General features: G+C 45.3%; 1 protein-coding gene and 1 long non-coding RNA gene across 4 annotated transcripts in view; one reads left to right on the top strand and one right to left on the bottom strand.

The window, feature by feature from the left end:
• Nucleotides 1–16,532, top strand: part of LOC105468410 (uncharacterized) — a 28,075-nt gene extending 11,543 nt beyond the window's left edge. For 2 of the 3 annotated variants that reach the window (XR_979466.3, XR_979464.3), the window contains 3 exons: nt 3,598–3,829; nt 5,766–7,221; nt 13,477–16,532. This is a non-coding gene — a long non-coding RNA (uncharacterized lncRNA). The remainder of the gene's footprint in view (nt 1–3,597; nt 3,830–5,765; nt 7,222–13,476) is intronic. The other variant, XR_979465.3, reaches the window with a different exon arrangement.
• LOC105468408 (putative uncharacterized protein CXorf42) overlaps nt 1–18,097 on the bottom strand; it is a 108,553-nt gene that overhangs the window by 13,104 nt on the left and 77,352 nt on the right. The window contains 1 exon segment of the mRNA XM_024788683.2: nt 12,797–12,844. Within this exon segment, the coding sequence (XP_024644451.2) occupies nt 12,797–12,844 (48 nt within the window).

The raw sequence follows: 18,097 nt of genomic DNA, 5'->3' as shown, positions 1-18,097 counted from the left end.
CCGTTTCACTTTGAATGGTTTGGCACTATTGTCAAATATCATACTTGTTATAAGTCTATGCAGATTTTCTATTTATTCTTGAGTCAGTTTTGGTAGCTTGTATGTTTGTAGGAATTTTTTTCAATACATTAGGGCATCTAATTTGTTGAAATACAATGTTCATAGTATTTCCTTATAATCCTTTTTATTTCTGTCATATCAGTGGTAACATCCCCTCTTCTAAAAAATAATTTCAACTTTTATCTTTGATTCAGGGGATACATGTGCAGGTTTGTTACATGAGTATATTGCATGATGTTGAGGTTTGAGATATGAATGGTCCTGTCATTCGGATGGGATACTAGTGAACATAGTACCCAACAGTTAGTTTTTCAACCCTTGCCCCATTCCCTACCTTCCCCCATCAGTCCCCAGTGCCTATTATTGCCATCTTTTTGTCCATGAGTACCCAATGTTTAGCTACCACTGTAAGTGAGTACATGCAGTATTTGGTTTTCTGTTCCTGTGTTAATTAACTTAGGATAATGGCCTCCAGCTGCATCCGTGTTGCTGCAAAAGACATGATTTCATTCTTTTTTATGTCTGCACAGTATGCCATGGTGTATATGTACCACATTTTCTTTATCCAGTCCACCCTTGATAGGCATCTAGGTTGAGTCCACGCCTTCACTATAGTGAATATTGCTGTGATGAATATATGAGTGCATGTGTCTTTTTGGTAGAACAGTTTATTTTCTTTTGGATATATGCCAGTAATGGGATTGCTGGGTCAAATGACAGTTCTGTTCTAAGTTCTTTGAGAATTCTCCAAACTGCTCTCCAAAGTGGCTGAACTAATTCACATTTCCACCAACAGTGTGTAAGTGTCCTTTTTTTCTGCAGCATCACCAGCATCTGTTGTTTTTTGACTTATTAATAATAGCCATTCTGATGGGTGTGAGATGGTATCTCATTGTGGTTTTGATTTGCATTTCTCTGATGATTAGTGATATTGAACATTTTTTCAAATGTTTGTTGGCCACTTGTATGTCTTATTTTGAAAAATATCTGTTCATGTGTTGTTTGCCCACTTTTTAATGGAGTTACTTGTTTTTTATTTCTTGAATTATTTCCTTATAGATTCTGGATACTAGGCCTTTGTTGGATGCATAGTTTGTGAATATTTTCTCCCATTCTGTGGGTTGTCTATTTACTCTGTTTATAGCTTCTTTTGCTATGCAAAAGCGCTTTAGTTTACTTGGGTCCCAATTGTAAATTTTTGTTTTTGTTGCAATTGCTTTTGAGGATTTACAAACTCTTTCTCAAGGCTGATGTCCAGAATGGTGTTTCCTAGATTTTCTAGGGTTCTTATAGTTTGATGTCTTACATTTAAATCTTTAACCCATCTTCAGTTAATTTTTGTATATGATAAAAGGTAGGGGTCCAGTTTCATTCTTCTGCATATAGCTAGCTAGCTATCTCAGCACCATTTATTGAATAGGGAGTCCTTTCCCCATTGTTCATTTTTGTAGGAGATCAAATGGCCATAGGTGTGCAGCTTTGTTTCTGGGCTCTCTATTCTGTTCCATTGGTCTATGTGTCTGTTTTTGTACCAGTATTATCCCCTCTTTCATTTCTTATTTTAGTTTTTGATATTCTCTCTTTTTCTTAGTCTGGTTAAAAGTTTGTCAACTTTGTTGATCTTTCTGAGAACCACATTTTGGTTCTGCTGATTGTTTATACTGCTTTCCTATTCTCTATTTTGTTTATTCTTGGAAGCAAAATTTATTCAAAGACCTGGGCAAACATTCTTAAATATCTGTGAGCCGTAATAAAGAAATCAATGTGCTTTATGTTCTTAGCTCCCACAATTTAGCCTAAATATTTGCCCTGGCATGCTTATACTGGTCCAAGCAAGCATTAGGCCATAGCCTGTTCCCTTTCCTTATTTGAAGGTGTTTTTACCTTTCTCGGCATTCCATAAATTACTTCCTCCTTCCTTTGTTCTCCTCTGCCTTTGCCTCTCATAAAAAATTCTAAGTTGCTAGCCAGTCGGGACTAATACAGAATGTGAGGTTCCATTCCAGTCAATGGAAACTGGACACAGCAGTAGTGTGTCCACAATTGGTGGGTTCTTGGTCTTGCTGACTTCAAGAATGAAGCCGTGGACCATCGTGGTGAGTGTTACAGCTCTTATAGGTGGCGTGTCTGGAGTTGTTCATTCCTCCCGGTGGGTTCATGGTCTCGCTGGCTTCATGAGTGAAGCTGCAGACTTTTGCAGTGAGTGTTACAGCTCATGAAGGCAGCGTGGACCCAAAGAGAGAGCAGCAGCAAGGTTTACTGTAAAGAGCAAAAGAACAAAGCTTCCACAGTGTGGAAAGGGACCTGAGTGGCTTGCCCCTGGCTGACTCGGGCAACCTGCTTTTATTCCCTTATCTAGCCCCACCCACATCCTGCTGATTGGTCCATTTTACAGAGAGCTGATTGATCCATTTTACAGAGAGCTGATTGGTGCATTTACAATCTGTGAGCTAGACACAGAGTGCTGATTGGTGCATTTACAATCCTTTAGCTAGACACAAAAGTTCTCCAGGTCCCCACTAGATTAGCTAGACACAGGGTGCTGATTGGTGCATTTACAAACCTTGAGCTAGACATAAAAGTTCTCCAAGTCCCCACCAGATTAGCTAGATACAGAGTGCTGATTGGTGCATCCACAAACCCTGAGCTAGACAAAGAGTGCTTATTGGTGCCTATACAATCCTCCAGCTAGACATAAAAATTCTCCAAGACCTCACCTGACTCAGGAGCCCAGCTTGCTTCGCCTAATGGATCCCATGCCAGGGCCGCGGGTGGAGCTGCCCACTAGTCCCATGCTGCACGCCTGCACTCCTGAGCCCTTGGGCTGTTGATGGGACCAGGCGCCGCAGAGCAAGGTGAGGCACCCATAGGGGAGACTCAGGCATGGCGGGCTGCAGGTCTCAAGCCCTGCCCCGTCGGAAGGCAGCTGAGGCCTGGCGAGAATTTGAGCATGGTGTGGGCAGGCCAGCACTGCTGGGGGACCCGGAGCACCCTCTGCAGCTGCTGGCCTGGGTGCTAAGCCCCTCACTGCCTGGGGCTGGTGGCACTGGCAGGCCACTCTGAGTGCAGGGCTGGCTGAGCCCGCGCCCACCCAGAACTCACACTGGCCTTCGAGCGCTGAGCGCAACCTGGTTCCCATCCACGCCTCTCCCTCCATGCCTCCCAGCAAGCAGAGGGAGCCAGCTCCAGCCTCAGCCGGCCCAGAGAGGGGCTCCCACAGTGCAGTGGTGGGCTGAAGGGCTCCTCAAGTGTGGCCAGAGCAGATGCCGAGGCCGAGGAGGCGCTGAGAGTGAGGGCTGCTAGCACGTCGTCACCTGTCAGTAGGGTGGACATGTCAGGTTATAAACGACCCTGTCTCCCTTGTTCAGTGTACTCTAGTGGCAGAACTGCTGGCGAGTGTACCCTTTCTGCAGAGAGTAAAAATGCCCTTGCTGAGGAAATTATATTTACATTCAAGTAAATTTCTTTATGGCACTGGGGAACAAGCATTTCTAACAATTTTGGTGGAAATCCATACACAGATACATTCTCTTCCAGGGGCGGTCTCCAGTCCTTTCTCATGAGGGAGCATACTCCTCTGCCTTATTGCAGTGGCCTCAGGGATATGGAATTAAGGCCCACCTGGTGTGATGAATAAACCCAGACTCTCAGCAACGCAGGAAAAAAACACTGGCTGGCAATCTGGAGTAAAGCATCCTCACATATCACGTGAACCAGGAAACTCTGTGCACAGACTGAGGAAAAAAAAAAAAAAACACTGGGAGAGCTGGTAAAGTATTTCCTTGGTGGTGGGGATTAAGGAAAAAGTGGCAGGGTGGTAAAGTATTCCTTGGTTAAGACATACCAAGGAGAGAAACCGCAGGGGTGGTAAAGCATTCCTTAGTCAGGACTAGGGAAAGAAAGCCATGGGGAGAGGTAAAGTATTCCTTAGTCAGGATATCTTGGAGGTTAAAAAGAAGTGAGAAATCCCCATTGAGGGGGTTAAACCTTAAAAAGAGGTAAGAAATCCCCATGGTGGGGGGTTGAACCTCAAAAAGAGGTGAGAAATCTCCACTGGGGGGTTGAACCTCAAAAAGAGGTGAGAAATCCCCATTGTGGGGGTTGAACCTCACACAAATCTCTGGTAGTAAATATATACATATATTCAAAACTCCCCTTTCCTCTCTTCTTGGGGAAAGAAAAAGGCTAAGCTCCATTCCCACTGGTTGCTCCCCTAGGTGAAGGGGAAGGAGAGAGGGGAAAACAGCAGCATAGGTGGCTGGCAGAGGCAAAGGAAAGACCAGCAGGGAGTAAAAAGAAACCAGGAAAGGAAGTCAGAGAGAAAGAGAACAAAAACAGCAAGCAGGGAGCCAGACAGGTGCACAAAGGGTTAAGTTCCTCTCCCCAGCCCAGCTCTATGTGAAAAAGAGGGTGGGGAATGGAGCTGGAAGGAGAGCAGAGGAGGTGAAAGGGCATAATTCTTGCAATTTGCAGCAGGCATCTGCCAAGCCTCTGGGCCAGTGATGGCCTGGGGCCTGGACTGCAGCCCCACAAATCTCACCTAGCCAAGAAACTGAGTGTAGGAACAAAGGAGAAAAGTAAAAAGGGAAATTGGGAAAAGAAAAAAAAAAACCAGATGAAACAGATGAAACAGACAGCAGTGCGTGTGTGGGGGCGGGGCTCATGCCATTGCCCGGCTCCACCTGCCGCAGGACCAGGAGAACTCGGGAGGGAAAAAGGAAACAAGGGATGATGGGGAGAGAGAGAGAAAAAGAAAGTGCAAATGAGAGAGAGAGAAATGGGGGGAAAGAATAAGTAAGAGGGAAACTGGAAGAGACAGAAATCAAAGATACAGAGGGTGAAACTAGGAAAAGAAATAGTGTAAAAGGAAGGCAGAAAGTTAAGACATGTTGAAATTGTGAAAGTCATAAGAAAAGTTATAAAAGGGAATTTATGCAAGAAATATTGTATAATTTAAATGTAATTAGGCCTAGTGAATGTAAAACTATTAAAACAACAGTTTATGTACAAAGTATGTAAGAAAAATAAAATATGCTCTTAATAAAAGGATTATAAGGAGGCATAAGAATATGGATTTTTACCTACATTAAAAGGTTAAAAAAATTTTGTTTTAAAGCTGTAAGCAAGTTTTAACATGTTAATTATGAAGGAAATTCTGTGTGTAAACATTTTTGCTAAAGCTAAAGGGTTTATCATCCAGTTTTTCTGTGAACTGGACATTAAAATAAAAGCACAATAGATTTTTCTTAAATCACTAACATGCTCTTTCACAAAAATTTTAACATGTTAAAAAGAGGCTATAAAAATCTTACCTTATAGTCAGACATTAAAATGGGATGTCTACAAGATTTTATTAAAATTAAGTTTAACATTAATAGCACATTAATATAAAGGTAAATTTTATCTTATGTGGTACAAAATCATACAAAAAACACTGTCAAATATAAAATGGTGTTTAGCTTTCTTAAGGCCCAAGGGCGGCTGGGTAAGTCACAAGCCCCTCATCCCAAAGGCCACAATGCGCAGGGGAGGTGAAGGCCACTAGAAGGCCAAGATCTTAAGAGGGGGCAGGGCCACAGCATCGCATGAGTGGTGCTGAGCAGGAATGGAGTGGGAGGCATCACCATGGGGCCTCAAGCCCCAGGATATGCAGCAAAAATTATGTACTTAATTTATCTTCCACTTTCCCTTCCCTGTGCTAAAAGTCTTTTAGCACAGGCACTACCCCTAGAATTTCCAGTACACCAGCACAAGCCTGGAAACCACATCCTTATCAAAAGACAGAAAGAAAAAAACTCGAGCCAGCCTGGGAAGGACCCTATTTTTTGCTGTTAACCACTGAGACTGCCGTCCGCACAGCCAAGAAAGGATGGACCCACCATACTCAAGTCAAGAAAACATCTTCTTCGTCAGAATCATGCGTTACTGTACTAGGATTAAGCCCTACTAAGTTAAAGTTAAAGAAAGCTTAATTTTCATATACCTTCTATATTGCTTCCTTTCCTTTCCTTGTTCTGTTACTAGCGCCTTTGTAACTAAGTCTGACTCACCTCAGACCATTGCCTTTAATGCTTGCTCTATCATACTTTGTGGAAATGTAAAAGATCAATGACAGCTAACCTTTTCACACAATTATTTATGCCCCAGCCCTCTAATTTACACAGTTACCCCTAGCACTCATTGTTGTGATCACCTGCAGCCAAGATGCTGATTTTCTGCTCCTATAGCCTGGCAACCTTGTAGTAAATGGGACTATGTCCTTTAAACTACTCAGAAGCAAAGTTGGACTTCCATGAAAAAGGTTTGTGCAGATCTAAAACCCCTCATCTATTTCATTAAAAGAACTGCCCCTTCTAATTGTCAGCCTTATCAATGTAACCCTGTCCTTCTCTCTATCACCACCTCCACCTTAACTAACTCTAGACCTGCCCTTAATTGCTTCTATGGTATTGGAATAGGAATTAAAGGAAATTAAAGAATGTGTAAGCAGAAACTCAGTTGTATGTAAGACAACCCAATTGCCCCTGAGAAAGAGAAAGAGCTGGAGTCCTTTAAAAATTAACTGCCTGTTTCTCTGTGGCTAGGGAGCCTTATCTCTCTTCCTTTCCCAGGCATTGTGAAGACCCTGTTTCTCTAGCTGTGCAGCTGCAGGTTCACTAGACAGATAAACTCAAGTCGTAAAACATGGTTTTCCTTGAAAAGAAAGAAATGCTGTAATGCACGTCTCAGTTAATTAAATAACTGTCCTTGTTTCTCACTCCTGTAATATGCTTCCCCCTTCACAGATCTCCACCCACCCCACAAAATGCTTAAAAGGTAACTTAACTGTTTGTTCAGGGCTCAGTCCTTTGGTTGTTAATCCGACTGGGCCAGTGCACTTAAATAATAAATATCTTCCTGAACCCCATTGGTCTCTGATTCCTTAAAACATCCTGTAACATTTCTGGGGACTCGCCTGGGATTGGAGACGACAGATTTACTGTTCCCTTTGCCTTCAGAACTAGAGCCCTGGGACCAGGGGAGACCTGGCATCTAAGACTTGCCACAGGGGAGCTTCACCCGGACAGAGACTGGCTCTCCTTGCATCCCACTGGCCTGCCTGGCAGTGCAACGGATTCGGGGACGGGGCTGCAGGACGATACCAGCACTTCAGGAACTGTGGTAAGGAGCAAGGGCCCAAGACAGGAAAGCCCGTCCCATAAGGATGAAGGAGAGCTTGGTTACCTCTCAGGGACCGACCATTAATCTAACCCAGAGTGGCTGGGGGCAGCAAGAGTGGCTTGCCAATTTGGATGAACCTCATGTCCCCACTAACAATGGAACTGGGAAAAGGGAGAAAATGGGCCAATACAGCGGCAAGTGTAGCAAGGTAGAGCTTGCTGGCAGGGTGGCAAGAGTGGCTTGCCACCCCAACTGGGAGTGTGTGGGTGCATGTGAACCTACCTGGGACATGAGAGAGGGTCGTTTTGTCCGATGAGGAGTCCTGGGATAGGAGTGGTGTGTGTATATGTGTGAATGTGGGAGCCTAACTAGGCTCACCCGGGACACGAGAGGCGCTTGTTTCATCTGATGAGGAGTCCTGGTGCAGGGGAGGTGTGTGAAAGTATGAGAAAGAGATAGTCTCGGGAGAGGCCAATGTGGGGAGTGATGTGGGGAGGCACAGATCCCTTAGCATGGGCTGTGTGCTCCGAGGCGAGTGTGGGGGAAATCAGACCTACGACACTGTATATAGCTGATAAGACCAGCTTCACAGCCACAGCAGGCTGTGACAGGGGAATGCACGTTCCTGGCTAAGCAGTGTATGAAACTCCCATAATAGGACCCGGTCTGGTGGACCCAAGGGTGAAAGTGAGAGTGAAAGTGCACTGCAAGGGTGGAAATGGGAGGGAAGGCATTGAAAGTAACTCCTTTGGAGTGCATGATATAGAGTTTTAAAAAAGGATTTAGAGGTGATTATGGGATGAAACTGGATGCTCTAAAGCTAAGGACATACTGTGAAATAGATTGGCCTGCTTTCAATGTGGGGTGGCACCTCTGAAGGTATAATAGACAGGGAATTAACTGGCCATGTGTTTAAGGTGGTCACTGGAGTTCGAGGACAACCAGGATACCCAGACCAGTTTCCCTATATAGACTCTTGGCTCCATGTGGCACAAAGTCGCCTCAAGTGGCTACAGCCCTGCCTAGAGGGATATTGCAAGGCATTAGTGGCTCGTGCAGCCCAACCAAAGGAAGCAGAGGAACCGAAAGCCCCTAGCGTCTCCCAGGAAAAGGAATCCCTGAAGCCTCAGCCGAAACCAGTTCTTCAGGCCCTACCTGAGGAAAGGGAATGTCTACCCCCATACGTGCCAGTCTACCCGTCTTTGACCAGAATAAGGCAGGAGGCAGAGTCAGGAGTGTCTGTAGAGTTGGGCTCAGAGGAAAGTGAGGCTCAATCTCCCCCCATGGAGGATCAGAAGCCCCCATTAGAAAAAAACAAGGAAGATGGACAGGGCGAGGCAGCTGGGTGCCTCTGCTCAGGCCGACCACGGGCTTTGCAGATGCCACTTCGAGAGACCAGGACACAAGTTTATGATGCCCAGAGGCAGATACAAGCTGGCCCTAGGCTTTATGTTTATCAGCCTTTCTCCACTACTGATTGCTTAAATTGGAAACAGCACACCCCCTCCTACACAGAAAAACCTCAGGCTCTCACTGATTTGGTGAATTCTATTATTATGACACATAACCCAACCTGGCCAGACTGTCAGAAACTTTTGCTAACATTATTTAATACAGAGGAGCATAAGAGAGTTAATCAGGCAGCTCTCAGCTGGTTACAAGGGGAAGCCCCAGAGACCACCCCTAACCCGTGCCAGTTCACCATGGAGCGATAACCAGATGAGGACCCTAACTGGGACCCAAATGAGGCAAGGGACATGGAAGGGCTGCAGCTATGTAGAAAGGCACTCCTGAATGAGATAAAAGCAGGAGGGAGGAAGGAAGACAATGAATATGAGCAAAATATCAGAAGTATGCCAAAAGCCTGACAAAAGCCCAAATGCATTTAATGAAAGGCTTTGTGAGGCCTATAGGCTGTACACTCCAATTATTCCAGAGGCTCCTAAAAACTGAAATATGATAAATATGGCATTTGTCAGGCAAGCTCAGGGAGACATAAGACAAAAGCTTCAGAGGCTGGAAGGCTTTGCAGGGAAAAATATTAGTGAACCCCTGGAAATAGCAAACAAAATATACATAAACCAGGAAGAAAAGGTGGAGAGAAAGGAAGAAAGAAAAACCAGAAATAGAAACAAAGAGACAGCTCAATTTATAGCTGCTGCACTAGCAGAAAGTAACCCTGGATTTGCTAGAGGGCGAGGCTGAGGCAGAGACTGAGGAAGGGGGCAAACAAGACTGGGAGATGAAAGCCGGTTCCAGTTGGACAGGAACCAATGTGCAAGGTGCAGGCAAATGGGCCATTGGAAAATGAGTGCCCTGAAAAGGAAGAGGATGGAGATGACGGTCAATGGCCTAACACCCGAGTGCGGCATTCGGTTGCTAGTTGTGGTGCTTCAAAGGCAGATCCTGATCTGATCGGCCTAGCAGGGGCCGAGAATTTTGAGGACTGAGACAGACCAGGCTCCATCATTTTAGGCCCCCGGGGAGCCTATGGTCTCTATGGAAGTAGGGGGCCAATTAGTGGATTTTTTTGGTCGATACTGCTGCTGATTTCTCTGTGGTAACTCACCCAATTAGCCCCCCACAAAGAACTGTGCTACTATCGTAGGTGCTACTGGGGCCAAAGAAAAGAGACCTTTCGAAATCCAGGAGATGCGTTATTGGGGGACAAGAAGTGCAGCATGTGTTTCCATATATGCCAAATTGTCCAGTGCCCTTGATGGGGAGAGACTTACTCCAGAAACTGCAGGCACAAATTTCCTTTACACCTAAAAGGAGTATGACCTTGGAGATAGGGAAGCCAAAGGCAATGGCATTGCCTTTGTCCCAAGAACTGAGGAATGGCGGCTCTATGCACTGTATACCAGGCGGCTGCCAGAGCCGGACCTACACAATATGTGGGGAATGCTTTTCAAGGTATCAGGTGTATAGGCTAAGGACAACACCCCTGGACTTGCTGCAAACAGATCCCCAGTGGTAGTAGAGCTTAACCCTCATGCTGCCTTGGTACGAGTCCGTCAGTACCCACTACCCAGAGAAGCAATTGAAGGCATAACAAAACATCTCAATCGGCTCTATGAACATGGGGTTATAGTGAAATGCAAGTCCTCCTGGACTACTCCTCTGCTGCCTGTGCGCAAACCAAATGGTGAATAAAGGCCAGTGCAGAAACTCCGGGCGGTAAACAAGGCCACTGTCACTATGCATGCCATAGTACCCAACCCATACACAAGGTTGCGACAGATTCCTGCTGAGGCCACGTGGTTCACGTGTCTGGACTTAAAGGGCGCTTTCTTTTGCTTGAGGCTTGCTCCCTAAAGTCAGCCTACATTTGCCTTCCAGTGGGGGCAATCGCAGTATACCTGGACAAGGCTGCCTCAGGGGGTTAATAATTCTCCCACTATCTTCAAGGAGGCTTTGGCTACCCATCTTGAGGCTTTTGCGCCACCTAGTGACAACTGTGGGCTATTACAACACATTGATGATTTGCTATTTTCTGCCCCCATGAGGGAGGAATCACTTCACCGAACAGAGAGGCTTCTTCACCTGCTGTGTGAAGCTGGTTATAAAGTGTCCAACGACAAGGCAAAAGTCTGTTTTCAGGAGGTTGGATGTCTAGGATTCATGATATCCCAAGGCCAGCACAGGCTTGGAAGTGCATGCAAGGAGGCTGTGTGTGCACTGACCACCCCAGTTACAAGGCAGCAGGTCAGGGAATTTCTAGGCATGGCGGGATTCTGCCAAATCTGGGTTCCAGATTTATAGCAAGGCCCTTGTATGAGGCTATAAAAGGAAAGGAAAGAGAGCTCCTCCTATGGGAAAAGAAACAGGAAAAGGCCTTCAAGGATATAAAGGGAGCTCTCATCCAGGCCCTGGCACTAGGGTTGCCAGATGTAAAAAAGCCCTTCTTTCTGTATGTGGATGAATGAAACGGAATGGCAGTCAGAGTCTTAACTCAGTTGTTGGGCTCTTGGCATCAGCTGGTAGCATACTTATCCAAAAGACTGGACTTGGTGGCTTTAGGTTGGCCCAGCTGCCTCAGGGCATTGGCAGCTACTGCAATCCTTATAGAAGATGCCAACGAGCTAGGCTTAGGTCAGAAGTTAATAGTTCGGGTGACACACGCTGTAGTCACCTTAATGGAGCAAAGAGGACATGGTTGGCTGTCCAACTCTAGAATGCTTAAGTATCAAGGGCTTCTATGTGAAAATCCCCAGATAACACTAGAGAATATAAATACCTTGAACCCAGCTACCCTGCTGCCTCTGGAGGAGCCTGATTGGAAGGATGGTGGGTTGCATCACTGCTGGCAGGACTTTTCCCACTGTTGCATAAAGATTGTGGATGAAGTGTTCTTGAGCCAGGAAGACCTCAGAGATACTCCCTTGGAGAGCCCAGATGTTAAATACTTCACTGATGGCAGCAGTTTCATAACACATGGGGTGCAATATGCAGGGTATGCAGTAGTGACCCAACACTCGGTGGTCGAGGCTCAAGCCTTACCTTCTTGGACCTCCACTCAGAAGGCTGAATTAATAGCATTAACCAGAGCACTGTTATTGGCCAAGGGGAAGAAAGTAAACATATAGACTGGCTCTAAATATGCTTTTGCAACTCTGCATACCCATGGGGCGATATACAAAGAGAGAGGACTTTTGACTACCGAAGGAAAAGAAATAAAAAACAGAGAGGAAATTTTGCAATTATTAGAAGCCATATGGGCTTCAGAGAAGGTGGCTGTCATTCATTGCAAAGAACACCAAATTGGGAAAAGCTATGAGGCACAGGGCAACAGAAAGGCAGACCGAGAGGCTCGGCGGGCAGCAATGAGCAAGGCTTTACCTGAAGAAAGAACTCTAACAATGCCTCTCCTTATAGAGCCCCCTTTGCTGGAGGTACCCCATTAACTCTTCAAGTGAAAAAGCTTGGTTTGTTCTGGAAACAGGGAAATACATTAAAGGTGGATGGTGACTGTTCTCTGACAGGAGGTTAGCCGTCCCAGAGACAATAGCCCCAAGATTTGTGAAGCAGATCCATCAAGGAACACACATGGGAAAGACGGCCCTAGAGACTTTGATAGCTCAACACTTCTATGTGCCACGGCTCTCTGCCATCACCCGTGCTGTTTGTGAACAATGTCTATCCTGTGCCTGGAATAAGCCAAAACAAGGACCTACTCGACCCCCAGGAATTCAGGAAATGAGAGCTGTGCCTTTTGAGAACCTGCTTCTAGACTTTACCGATTTGCCTTGAGCAGGAGGTTACTGGTATATGCTAGTGTTTCTTTGCACCTTCTTGGGGTGGGTTGAGGCCTTGCCCACCAGGACTGAAAAGGCACGAGAGGTGACAAAGGTGCTACTAAAAGGCATCATACCAAGGTTTGAATTGCCTTTAACCCTAGGATCAGACAATGGTCCTGTATTTGTGGCAGAAGTAGCACAACAGCTCACTCAGCTTTTAAAGATCAGATGAAAACTGCACACAGCCTACCAACCAGAGAGTTCAGGGAAGGTGGAACGGATGAACCAGACACTCAAACAGCTACTAAAAAACTTTTGCCAGGAAACTCACTTACAATAGGATAAGGTCTTGCCCATGGTCCTCCTCCAGGTCAGGTGTATACCTACAAAACAAATTGGGTATTAGCCCTATGAAATATTTTTCAGAAGGCCACCCCCAATAATTAATCAAATTAGAGGGGATTTAAAGGAGTTAGGAGAGCTAACCCTTAGAAGACAGATGCATGCGTAAGGGGTAATAATGCAGGAGGTGCAAGGCTGGGTAAGGGAAAGGATACCTGTAAGTCTAACAGACCCAGTGCATCCACATAAACTGGGGGATTCTGTCTGGGTTAAAAGGTGGTATCCAGGCTGGACGTGGTGGCTCACGCCTGTAATCCCAGCATTCTGGGAGGCCGAGGCGGGTGGATCATGAGGTCAGGAGATCGAGACCATCCTGGCTAACATGGTGAAACCCCTTCTCTACTAAAAATACGAAAACAAAAAATTAGCCAGGCATGGTGGTGGGTACCTATAGTCCCAGCTACTTGGGAGGCTGAGGTAGGAGAATGGCGTGAACCTGGGAGGCAGAGCTTGCAGTGAGCTGAGATTGCGCCACTGCACTCCAGCCGAGGCGACAGAGCGAGACTCCGTCTCAAAAAAAAAAAAAAAAAAAAAAGGTAGAATCCAACAACCCTGGGGCCCTTACGGGATGGGCCCCATGTTGTGATCATGTCTACTCCCACTGCTGTTAAAGTTGCAGGTGTCAAACCTTGGATTCACCATAGCCAGCTAAAACCAGCGGCAGCAGTGACTCCCGAAGACGACCAGTGGACTAGCCAACAAGACCCAGATCGCCCCACCTGAACAGTCCTATGGTAACACCCAACTACTGGTAAGAAGGACAACTGCCCTGCTCTGACCACACCGGAGGCTGGTCAGTCTACACATGGCTGAAGCTTGAGGATCCTGCAAGCTCTGCTCTAGTCACATCCCAGAAGCTGACTAGTCTATGCACAGCTGAAGCTAAGAGGACCATCTCCGGATAAGTAAATGTGGATACAATTTATAAGCCTAGCTATAATTCTGTCAATACTGATTGTTCTATTATGTTATTACTGCAAATGCTGCAAATGTCTATGCCCAGAGGAAGGTTTGCCATGCCCATGTGTAGTATAAGCATGTTTCTATTACATACGCTAATGTTCTTACCATTTTTGCCTATACTGAAAAAGGAGAAATCTCTAGAAAGATGCCCACACTGTGTATACCCTACCTGGGTAAGAAATACCATAGTTAAAACTCTACTGTACCAAACCTACTATGAATGTACAGGAACCAAGTTAGGAACCTGCGCATACAACCAGACCACCTATTCAGTCTGTGACCCAGGAAATAATCAGCTATATGTATGTTATTACCCAAAACCCTTACTTTATGAATTCTGATTTGAGGTACATATTAAATCAGAGGGAGAAAAAGAAGGAGAGCTTATAGCTTGAACAAAAGCAGCCCCTCCCTCCTATAAAAGGCACATTTCCTTGTACTTTGATGCCTGCCATGCCACATATGTTCATAATCTTAAAAAAAAAAAAAAAAAAGCAGTCTGCAATGGTTTAACACAAGAGAGGCTTAACAACAACAGTCCTAAACATCTGTATGGAGAACCACAAATCGGATGCCCGGACTGTAACATTCAGTGGTCTATGCTAACACAGCTCCAACACTTATATTCAGGAAGGACTGCTCTGCTAAATAGTATGTCAACCAAACCAAATTGTAAGACAAGGACATGCAATCCTTTAAATTTTACTATCTTAAAGCCAGAGCTACCTTTTTGGCCTACAGGACAGACAGCACTATTATGAGTTGATAGACAAGAAGCAGGCCTTGGAGTTCCACTACTGATTGTCAAAAAGACCAGAAGGACTCAAAAGTGTCCAATCCTGCAATTCTGGGTCCATAAGTCATTCTATAAGCATTTTGAACAGCCAGTGCCTGAGCTTCCCCATCACCCAAAAACTTATTTGCTCAACTAGCTGAAAACATAACTGGCAGCTTAGGAATTTCCTCATGCTGTGGATGTGGAGGAACTAATATGGGGGACCAGTGGCCATGGGAGGCAAAGGAATTAATGCCAAAAGATCACTTCACTTCACCTAACCCTGCCAGTGAACCAACAGCCTCAGTCAGTGTTTGGTTGGTAAAAAAACCCCATAATTAAAAAGTACTGTATCACCCGATGGGGAAAGGCTTTCACAGAGGCAGTAGGAGAAACAACCTGCCTAGGGCAACAGCATTATGATGAGACTAAAAACAAAACTCTATGGAGAAACGCCCAGAATGACTCCTACTTACCAGGTCCAAACCCTTTCTCTCGATTCTCTACTCTAAGCCACACTTGGTATCAGGTAGAGGCTCCAAATGCTTGGAAGGTACCCTCTGTCCTATAATGGATCTGTGGAGCATGGGCATATCAGCAACTGCCAGCTAAATGGACAGGGGCATGTATGTTAGGAACAATCAAGCCATCCTTTCTAATTCCTCTAAAGCAAAGGGAACTCTTAGGATATCCAGTTTATGATGAAAATAAAAGAACTAGAAGAAGCATAATCACAAAAATAGACACAAATGTCAAAAAGATGTGGACATAGGAGACTGAAAAGATAATTGTCTCCTGAAAGAATCATTAAATATTATAAGCCAGCTACCTGGGCGCAAGACGGGTCATGGGGATATTGCACTCCAATCTGTATGCTCAACTGCATCATAAAGTTGTAGGTAGTCCTTGAAATTATAACCAATGAAACATCAAGGGCACTAGGTTTATTGGCAATACAAGCAACACAAATAAGAAATGCTGTATATCAAAATAGATTAGCTTTAGATTACCTCTTAGCCTCAGAAGGAGGAGTAGGTAGAAAATTTAATTTAACCAACTGTTGCCTAGAAATCGTTGATAATGGCCAAGCTATTATGGAAATCACAGCTAGAATGTGCGAGCTGGCCCATGTTCTAGTTCAGACTTGGTCTGGGTGGTCCCCGGATTCCTTGTTTGGAAAATGGTTCTCAACCTTTGGAAGATTCAAAACCCTCATTGGTAGGTTCTTGCTTATTCTTGGCATCTGCCTCATCCTCCCTTGCCTTTTACCTCTGTTTATTAGGCGTATTCAGTCAACTATAGAGGCAGTAGTAACCCGACACACTACCATGCAGTTGATGGCATTAATCAAATATCAGCCGCTGCCAGTAGAAGAAGCTCAGCTCTGTGAAGAGGTGGCAAAAGTGGTGCTTTTTATTAACACCTTTGTTATAAAAAGCACCAAAGGGGGGAATGGAACAGGAATTAAAAGAAATTAAAGGATGTGTAAGCAGAAACTCGGTTGTATGTAAGAAAACCCAATTCCCCCTGAGAAAAAGAAAGAGCTGGAGTCCTTTAAAAATTAACTGCCTGTTTTTCTGTGGCCAGTGAGCCTTATCTCTCCTCCTTTCCCAGGCATTGTAAAGACCCTGTTTCCCGAGCTGTGCAGCTGCAAGGTCACTAGACAGATAAACTCAAGTTGTAAAACATGTTTTTCCTTGAAAATTAAGAAATGATGTAATGCATGTCTCAATTAATTGAATAACTGTCCTTGTTTCTCACTTCTGTAATATGCTTCCCCCTGCCCCACGATATGCTTAAAAAGTAACTTAACTCTTTGTTCAGGGCTCAGTCGTTTGGATGTTAATCTGACTGGGCTGGTGCACCTAAATAATAAATATCCTCCTGAACCCCATCGATCTCTCTGATTCCTTATCAATCCCGCTACACTTTGAGAACCTACAGCACAATGGTCAGGCATTGATCAGACATTGTGGCAATCCTCATATTTCCTGGCACAGGGCCCTGTAAACACAGCAGCCAACAAAGGTTACTGAGTGAAGTAAATATAGGTACAAAAAGACTTATAGAACCATTATTTTCACAAAAAAACATCCTGCCCCTGTTGCCCACTGCCAGAGAATAACCATCATCTTTCTTCTTTCAAGGACCCTTGTGAATAAACACAAACAAACTGGCAGAAGCAGGAAATATGAGGCAGCATGTTTAATCATCTCCATCTATTCAAAAACCCCATGAGATAGTTATCATTGTCATTCCCATTTTACAGATTAGAAAACTAACACAAACGGAGAGTGATCAAGTGAGATTAGCCAGCTACCAACAGGTAAGCAAAGCAAAATTTCAGATTCCAGCAGTTTAGCTCCAGGAGGAGCCAGCCTGAGGAGGAGACATCTTAGTTAAAATCAGAAAGAGGCTGTTAGATTGTCATCCCTTCCCATCTCTTCGAAAGTGAATTGGTCAAATATTTTCTAGCTGTTTTCTTACCCATCCTCTGGGAACATGAGGTATAATGGGTGCACTCATCCATTATGATCAGTCATTGAGGTGACTGGAACCCACAGTACATGTAGGGGCCCACAAAACAGTTAAATTTCTTATATAAAATGAGGTTGATGAAAAGGGTCGTTGTGCAAGCAAAAATAGAATGAGTCACCCAAATGATGGAGGATAGGTCCTATAGTTGAAACCTACTCTCTATATTCAGGACATTAACAAGTCCTGCAGTATCTACAAAATACTTATTAAAGGAAGAATCTTAGAGCACTCAATCTGTCCTGGCTGTGTTTATTTGACAATAAATAAAATGTATTTATTCTTAAACAAGAGCTCAGAAAGGTATCTGTAGAAAAGGGCAGGAGTAGAGGAAAAGAGGGCTATGCAGCAGCAGGAAAGAACGGAAATCACTGCAGGTCCACAGCACCAGTTCAGCGCAGAAGGTTAAGTGCGCATTTGTAATGGGTCTGTAGCCGGAGACATAGCAGAAGCTGCACTATCCACAGTCACAACCAGAGGCAAAGGAAGGATGCCCTGCAATTTTAGAAATCTTGGCTGCAGCTGGGAACGGTGGCTCACGCCTGTAATCCCAGCACTTTGGGAGGCCGAGGTGGGTGGATTACTTGGGGCCAGAAGTTCCAGACCAGCCCGGCCAACATGGTGAAACCCTGTCTCTACTAAAAATACAATAATTACCCAGGTGTGCTGGTGCATGCCTGTAGTTCCAGGTACTCAGGAGGCTGAGGCACTCCTGAGTACCTGCACAACACATGCAAGCATCCACTCCATCCTACTCCCTGCCCCCCGCCCTCCTCCCCCTTCCCCCTTCTCCTCCCCCTTCCCCCTTCTCCTCCTCTTCTCCTCCCCCCTCCTCCCCCGCTTCTCCTCCCCCCTCCTCCCCCGCTTCTCCTCCCCCCTCCTCCCCCGCTTCTCCTCCCCCCTCCTCCCCCGCTTCTCCTCCCCTCTGCCCTACTCCCCCCTACCTTACTCCCTCCCCTCG

Source organism: Macaca nemestrina, chromosome X (genome assembly GCF_043159975.1).
Source record: "Macaca nemestrina isolate mMacNem1 chromosome X, mMacNem.hap1, whole genome shotgun sequence".
In the NCBI taxonomy this organism is placed as follows: Eukaryota; Metazoa; Chordata; class Mammalia; order Primates; family Cercopithecidae; genus Macaca; species Macaca nemestrina.
This window is presented reverse-complemented; position numbering and strand designations above follow the sequence as displayed.